This window comes from Dinoponera quadriceps, unplaced genomic scaffold (genome assembly GCF_001313825.1).
Source record: "Dinoponera quadriceps isolate SergipeBrazil2010 unplaced genomic scaffold, ASM131382v1 scaffold3676, whole genome shotgun sequence".
Lineage (NCBI taxonomy): Eukaryota > Metazoa > Arthropoda > Insecta > Hymenoptera > Formicidae > Dinoponera > Dinoponera quadriceps.
This window is the reverse complement of record NW_014559267.1, coordinates 494,154-502,278: the sequence shown is the minus strand read 5'-3', so window position 1 is coordinate 502,278 and position 8,125 is coordinate 494,154. Positions and strand designations below refer to the sequence as shown.

The window sequence follows — 8,125 nt, the reverse complement described above, 5'->3', positions numbered from 1 at the left end:
GAGAGAGAGAGAGAGAGAGAGAGAGAGAGAGAGAGAGAGAGAGAGAGAGAGCGGGAAAACTTACGCGAGGTATAGAGGGTCGGGCTGCCGGTGTACGGATTGGCGACGGAGTAACTTCCGTTGGTACTGTGACTGTGGGGCGTGCTGGCCGAACTACCGCAGTAACCACCGCCGGTTACGACGCCACGTGGACTCGCGCTACTGCTTTGTCTGTAGGCATCAGCGTTACCGCCGACGCCGGTTCCGACGCTTCCGCCGCTGCCGCCGCCACCACCGCCCCCGCCGCCTCCTCCCCCGCCGGCGCCGGCTCCTGTCGTCACGGAACTACCGTCTAGAAATAGAAACCTGCCCGTCAGACGAACTCGTCAGTATCTTTTGATCGTTCCGGTCATGATCGGCTGCCTAATGAACTTAACTCGGGGGGTGATTTAACCGCCGGGGCGGAGAGGTCGATCGCCCTTCCTCCGCACACCGGGAGAAAATCGGGAGAGAAATGCGCTCTTTGAAATCAAACCAACCCGTTTTTTAAAAAAGAATATCGCGCGTTGTATTCATTGTCGCATTGATTTTGCATCGATTGCACGAAACCTTAACCGATGATCGAGCCACCAAGGATAGGTAAATGAGTGCGATTGAAGAAACGTGTAGGGGTGAGTTCCGCCGAAATCGTACTATTTAAGGTGTTTTTAAGACATTTATATCACACAGATAGCAATTTGTCCGAGTTTCGGTTATGCGCTTCGTTGCCCATTTATTTTATATATTTACCACCGAATCGCGCTTATATCGAATAATTAGAGAGAAACGATGAGAGGAGTGCGATTTAGATGACCGATACGTACCAGGCAACTCTTTCCTATATTTCACCTCGGTACATGAACCGGCCAATCGATTTTTTAAGCGCGATCGGTTATACTTTCTACGTAAAGAGAAAAAGAGATTTCTTCAGATTTAATCAATTTTATCGCATCCAAACAAATTTCATCCGAAGAAACCTTTTTCTCCGTGCGTTTCACGCTCGACATGTCGCGAATCAGTCCAACCAAACTCGAACATACGCTCTCTCTATTCTATTAGTTCCTACTGCGTATCTATATTTCGATAAAATAACATATCGCCGCCGCACCTTCATACATACCGTCCGTCCATTTGGCCGCGCTACCGTTCTCCTGCACCGTCACAGCCAGTTGCCCCGTGTACGAGTTGAAGGCGGTCGCCGAACTGGACGTGGGTGGTGCGGGCGCGTGCACCGAGCCGGGACTCCTCGGCGCGCCCGTGATCCCCGTGTTACCGCTTCTGGGCATACTGTAAAGGGCCTCCGCCAGGTCCGCCGCCCTCTTCAGGATGATCTCCTTCGGCAGCTTCTCCGGGTCGCCCGGGTGGCGCGGAATGAGCTTCTGTAACCTCTGGAAGCCGTAGTCGATCGTCGGTTCGTTCAACGCTGCAACATACGGCGGAGATTCGTTCGCTCTCTCACTGATCGGCGAGAGGAGGGGAGCGCGTCGGGAGGAGATCCTCCGTCATGGGATTGTCGATCGTCGGCGATTTGGAGGACGATTTCAACTACTTACAGACGTAGACGAATCTGCCGGGGGCTCCTTTACAGAACTGCTTGCTCTTGTACGATAACGTCACCTCGACGACACCGGGTATCTGTCGCGGCGGTGTTTGCACTCTGATCGCGTTCGGGGTGATTAGCTGCGAGAAAAACGCACAGTGTTTTTGTATGCTGTAGATGCATATGTCGCTCTCTTCTTTTCGCTGAGAGAAATTCGATTAAAATCATATATATATATATATATATATATATATATATAAAATTATCCTCGGCCTCCAATTATATTTCTTTCTTTCTTCCAATTATGCGATTACAGTAAAAATAGCAAATTTTTTTCTCGGTGTTTGCATCTCGAAATTAATATATCAAACAGAAATTGCATCGCTAGGCCACTACTTCGTGACATCTTCTGTAAACGCAAAATTTTTCATCTTTATATTTAGTCGTGAATAAAATATTTCTATTTCTTCAAAAACATTTAAAGTGGCGGTATAGTTATCGTCCTATCCTGTGTATCGTGAGATCCGTCAAGTGATTATGTTACATTATGATAAGACGTATTAACCTCACTCCACACCAGCATTGTCCCGAAAACGACTTGTAGTCCATCAAAGAAGTTCTCGCCGATGATTATGACGGTGGATCCGCCCGCCGTCCAACCCTCGTTAGGCGATATCGCTTTTATGCACGGCGTTTGGAGCGGTATCGGCGGATACAAACCTAAGTTCACAACATAAAAATAATACAATGCATTCTTTGGCCTGACTCTTTATCTCGTGCTGTTATCAATATTTATCTGTTTCTCTGTATTTATCTATTTATCAAACACAAAACGCGGTATCTACTTAATTCAATATCTGTTTTGTTAATATACAATAATCTTGTTACATTTTTCTCTGTCAAACGCGCACGATGACGTGGATATATTTCCTGATCAGTTTAATAGATCAAATAGATTCGTGGGAAATGCCGTTGAATGCGGCAGCGATTAATTTCCCTGTCGCGGAGGAAAGTAATGGCAAAGGTAACGCGGTAAAAAAAGCTGCGATTCCGAAGAACCGGATGAAGCACTGAGCGGTAGCTTGAGAGGAAAGCTTACGAATGACGAGGAGATGGGATATGGAAAATTATCTGAATATTCTGTTTATTCGGTCGAGGCCGAATGGCAGATATATTTTCCGGCGTGGCAAGCAAGTTTTCGAGGTCGTGGGGCTCGTGCAGGTGAAAGAGAGCGAGAGAAAGAAGGAAAGACCGGAAGGAGGGACCGAGAGTTCGAGAGAAAGGGGTGGGAAACGAAAGAGAAACTATGAAGGAGAACGGAAAGAGGATGAAACAGAGAGAGAGAGAGTTAGGACGAGGAAGAAGAGACTGAGGGTCGGAGAGCTCAGAGAAGGGTTGTAACAAGAAGGAAGGGGAGGGGGCGATCGGGCCGCCGGTGTCTCTGCTTGGAATTTATAACCCAATGATATCATTTTGTACCCCGGCGAAGCCAAGCCACCCCCGGCACCGACCCCGGGCGAAGCGGAGCCACGGCAGAGTGGCTGACATCATGGTATATTGCTCCCAGTGATGCTCAAACACTTTCCACTTCGAGTGCTTACGTGCCGTCACGCCGATAAATCTCGGCGGCTTAAAAGATCCCGGCGTTGTCTATATTTAGACAACGATGGTTAAGGACTGTTCGCCTCAAGTTTAAATGGGACACCGGCCGAAAAGTATTTCTCCGGGGTGGCCATTGTTGCAACCTACAACGCAACGATCGAATAATCGTTTCACTAGCAATACGTGAGATCGTCGGAGGAGGGGGANGGGGGGGGGGGGGGGGGGAGGAGATGATTGAAAGCAAAAGAATGAAAGAGAGAGGAGATATAAATATCACGTGACGCGCGATTAAAATTGAATTACACACCGTGTACGGTGTCGGTCGGCGGAAAGATTGCGCCGCGATTTCGCGTCCACGGGACAACGAAGGAAGAAAAAAAAGGACAAAGGAAAAAAAGATCAAGCGGACGCAAGTGACGATCACAGTGAGAGGAGCGTTAAAGAGTCGCGAGTGCGGTCTCTACGCAAATGGGGATTCCTCAATGGGACATTGGTATTTATTGCGTTCAATGTACGAGAAAGTCGTTAAAGAGAGCCGGCCGTGTTGGCAACCACCCTGTTAGAGAATTGTCGAGCGGCGTGGTGTGGGCCGCTACGGTGCTGGTAGTTGGCGAGGGAGAGGAGGATGAGGAGAAGCAGGAAGAGGAGGATGAGAAGAGGGAGCGGAGGGTTGAAAAGAGGGATTCAGCGGAGGAGGCCAAGGAACAAGCGTACCAACCCGGAATAAATAAAATCCCCCGCGCCGCTGAATGGTAAGGGGTGCTATTTCCAGGTCCCCCTCCCCCTTCGCCACGGAACTATCGTCGAAGTCGAAGAGCCGTTGTACCCCCGCCGACACGTTCGGCCCGATTCTCTTTGATCACTGTGAGATCGCGCGATAACTTCGTTCGCCGCGGCGAAGCCTCGAGAAATTTAGCAGAAAAACCACCTCGTCCCGAGCGGCATCGCCGAAATGAGCGGCGTCGTCGCGTCAATCAAAGGCCTCTCCTTCGGCTAAACAAGTCTTCACTGATCCGGTTTATGATGAGTGATACGTCGAGCGTTGCCAAGACGTTTCCTACCTGTCCCAAAACAGCGAACACTCTTTTCGCCGGAGGGCTTAAGGTAGTTGCGGCGTAAAATGAATATTCTTAAGAATTTCTTGAAACTTCTATCTAAACTATCTACAGATTTACGGTCTAATTATTAACAGAATTGTAGTCTGACCATTGAGAAGCTGAGATATTCGCGACTAAAGATGACGTTTTACACGCGCCGTAAACGCTTCGAATGATGTCTCGTTGCGCGAGGCGACCTTGAGCTTTCGGCTTCGTGATCCCGTCGCGACACAAGACTCAAATCCGATGGAAGAGGACAAGACGCGAGAGTGAGAAGTGTTGCGGAGCCGCTCCGAGTCCTCCGCGGGGGACGCGTTGCGCGCACGCAACGTGCGTTTTCCGCGCGGGAAAAGAAGAGACGGGTCGCGCGAGTCGGCCGTTTCGGATTTCATGGACAATCGAGATTTGATTTGTACGGCGGAGCCGGGAGAATTCGCTCGCAATGACGGCAAAATTCACGAGAGGATATACCGTTTTCTCCGTTCTCTCCCCCTTCCCGAACCCCGCCTCGCGTCTCATTGGTATGCTCGTTTCGGCGTTCGCGGGGACGGGGGTGGCTCGCGGGGGGATTTGGAAAGAGTGGATGTGTTGGTATCCTCATTGGCGTCGCAGAGGGGCGTCGTGAAGGAGGGTGGCGCGAGATAGCTTAAACTTAGCATTCACAAACCAACGCGCCGCGGCAACCACGGCGGCGCGGGGTAGGAGGATGAGGAGGTGGCGGAAGAGGAAAGCGCGAAAACGACAGACGAGGAAGCTGAATGAGAAAGAAAGAGAAAGAGAGAGGTAGCGCTGGATGAGAGGAGCGGGCCAATTCCGCTCTCTTTCTTTTCGTGTCTTTGCGCTTCGTGGCAGCCAACCAGGCAAAAAGAAGAAACCGATGCGGCGTCGGTGGCGGTGGCGGGCGGAGGAAAAGAGAGAGAGAGAAAAGAGAACCTCGGAACTCTCTCGCTGGCGAGAGGGGGAGAAGGGGGACTCGAGCGAAATTCGTGCGAGCAGAGCGGAGGGAAATAAGACCGAGGAACAAGGAGCGCGGAACGGAGCGTGGATCCTTCGTTTTCCCCGCATCCCATTGATTTACATCTTGTCTTGGCGCAGGAAAGAAGGAAGGAAGGAAGGAAGAAAAGACGGTGGGAAAAGAAGCCTGCGCGAAACGAGACGAGAGCGAGCGAGCGGTCGTCGAGGTGGAGGCAAGGGGGAGGAGGTGGCCGCGCGATATCAGCCGTTTGTATGCGCGGCCGACGCCAAACTTTGCTGAATTGCCCTATGACTCCATATATCCCATTCTACCCGGTACGCCCTCCTGTGCACACCCTCTTCTACGATTCCGCCCCGCCGCAGCTCCTTCCCGGAGTCGTTATACCGATCTCCGAAGGAAACTGACCCCGCACCGCGCGCGCGAGAACGCCGAGAGGCGACGAGGGAAACAACGCTCGTCGCGCCGAGCATTCGAATTGAGAACTCGCCGCGGACGAGGGCGAATCAGACCCGGAAGTCGATTTTGATTGGTGAAGCGCCGAGAGAAACAGAGAGAGGAGGGGAATTCGGGCGCACGTGAATCATATCAACCGTGAAAAATCGACGCATTAAATAAATGAGGGAGTTAATGCGCGCAGCGGGCTTTTTTAATTATCGCCCGTTAATTAATTATCATATTTTCTGCGAGTGCTTTGTTAGCGAAGGCCGGTTGCAATTTCCGCCGGGAGAATGCAGCAGTTAACTTGCAAAATTAAATAACGAAAAACTGCACCGGCGGAGGCGGTGGCGGGCCGATTGGTGTTTACTGGGCGAATCGAATTATCGTGTAAATGCTCTCGTGCAGTCTCGCGATAAAATATGCATACTCAACTCGACATCGACGCCTCGTCCCGCAAAACGTCATCTCTTTAACGACGTTGATTAATTAACGGTATTTATCGATCATACTTACTGTTGTACTCGCCGGGATCGCTGGGGTCCAAGCGTTTCGCCCTGCGCCCGTGCTTACTGTTGTTGTGAACGAACATGTTGTCCGAGACCGCGAGCAACGGGCCCTCCACCCCCACTTGCGTGGAAATGACCACCTGTTAAACAAAGTAGACAATTCGTCGATGTGAGGGCTCGTCGCAAAACACAGCGGGAATTATTTATAATGGTAGTAACTAATGCAAGGCACGACGACAGAGCGAGCGATAATAAGACAGCTTTATAGCGAGAACCGCCATAGAATTCGCGTAGAAAATTTCCCGGGCTTTAATTAAGATTAAATAATATATATATATATATATATATATATATATATATAAAATAATAAAAAGATAAAAGATAAAAATAATAGCGACTTCTAATTGAGAAATCTAAGCGGATTCCGGTGAGAAGTTTCAAATATATGATTCTAGATGGGAAACATTAAACGGATCTTATTTAGTCACTTCTAGTGTTTTCTCGAAGATTCTTTTGGCCTACCATTTTACACTGCGATTGAATAAATTATACGAGTAGTACACGGTAAAAAATTTTGTGTTAATAACGGCCCGTGGAAATTGTTGGGTCATTTTAAGATGGTGTGAATGCAGCACAAAAATTTCAGTGGACCGAGTTCGACGCAACATTTTTTACTGTGTACTTACACTTTTCTTAGTATTTACACTTGACAAATACACACATACACACACAAATACGTGCTACGTGCTACTATTGCATAGTAATATTAAAGATATGATCCCATTTATTAACCTCCTTGGCTCTAACGATGACAGTCGCGAAGAGACGTGTATGAATTATTTGAACACTTACGTATGTTGAATATCGACATAACGCAAAATGTTGAAACAACATAAACGTAATATGTCGAATTAGCACACGGATGCGTTGAAAATTTAACGCAAACGTTTTTAAACAAGGACCGTAAGTACTTGTCGAATGTGTTCGGTGTCTCGCAGAAGACACGATTGTAGACGTATTCGTGTTACGAGATGAATGAGAATCCCAATTGAGCGTTCTCAGGACTCGCACTTTTTTATATTCAATTTAACCGAGAGTAGGAAGGTATCACCGAGCTCATCACGACGCCGTCGTGAATCATATCGCACCTCTCTCTCTCTCTCTCTCCCTCTCATGACGCGTTATACACAGCGTTACAAGTTCATCACATCCCCCGTGAACGAGCATGCACAGCTCGATTTGTCGCGCCGAGTAATGCAGCGCGCAATTCGTGACTCGTCCGTAGGTGTAATCGTGCGACATACGGCGACATAATCCGAGGGAAGCGAAGCGAGTGATCACAGTTTTGCGCGATCCACCGGGAAGGATGTGAAATTATTCACAGAGACGTGTCTAATAAACGTCGAGAGCGACGATTACTTACTCGGCGAAACCCTCGGCGTCGTTTCGCGTACGTTTCAAGGGCGGCCGGAAGGATTCTCGCGGGAGGAGCGTTTATAAAATCGAGCGGGCGGCCGGAGAACGCCCGAAAGTTTTGTCCTTCTCGGCAACTTGGCAACTTTCTCGCATGCCGGTGCGATATTACTTGGCGAGTAACAACGCCGCCCAACTTAGAGGGGCGGCAAAGCGACGACGTAACGCTCTGAGACGCTCCGAGACGCTCCGGTAGGAAGGGAGAGAAATTTTTCACGGCGTTCGTCGCGTTGAAATTTTAATTCGGGCAACTTCGGGCGGTAAGCAATTCCGGAAGCAAATTCGGAAGTATGTACGACGAGTATTCTAATTTCGACCGGTCGCGCCGAGAAGCAACGGCCGAAGGAAAAGGGTCGAACACGGTATGACGAGGGAGGACGAACGAAGAAAAAGATAAAACGACGGAGGGAGAGGGGAAAGTCACCGCGGTTATTGGTAATTTACTTTTTAATTCTGTCCTTTGTCTCGAGACGAA

The 8,125-nt window shown here is 49.3% G+C and overlaps 1 protein-coding gene across 1 annotated transcript in view; it reads right to left on the bottom strand.

The window, feature by feature from the left end:
- Positions 1-8,125, bottom strand: part of LOC106750264 (transcription factor collier) — a 102,559-nt gene that overhangs the window by 2,762 nt on the left and 91,672 nt on the right. Inside the window, exons 8-12 of the mRNA XM_014630470.1 lie at positions 6,185-6,317; positions 2,124-2,278; positions 1,572-1,698; positions 1,139-1,441; positions 65-331 (exon numbers count right to left, since the gene is read on the bottom strand). Of these exons, the coding sequence (XP_014485956.1) occupies positions 65-331; positions 1,139-1,441; positions 1,572-1,698; positions 2,124-2,278; positions 6,185-6,317 (985 nt within the window). The remainder of the gene's footprint in view (positions 1-64; positions 332-1,138; positions 1,442-1,571; positions 1,699-2,123; positions 2,279-6,184; positions 6,318-8,125) is intronic.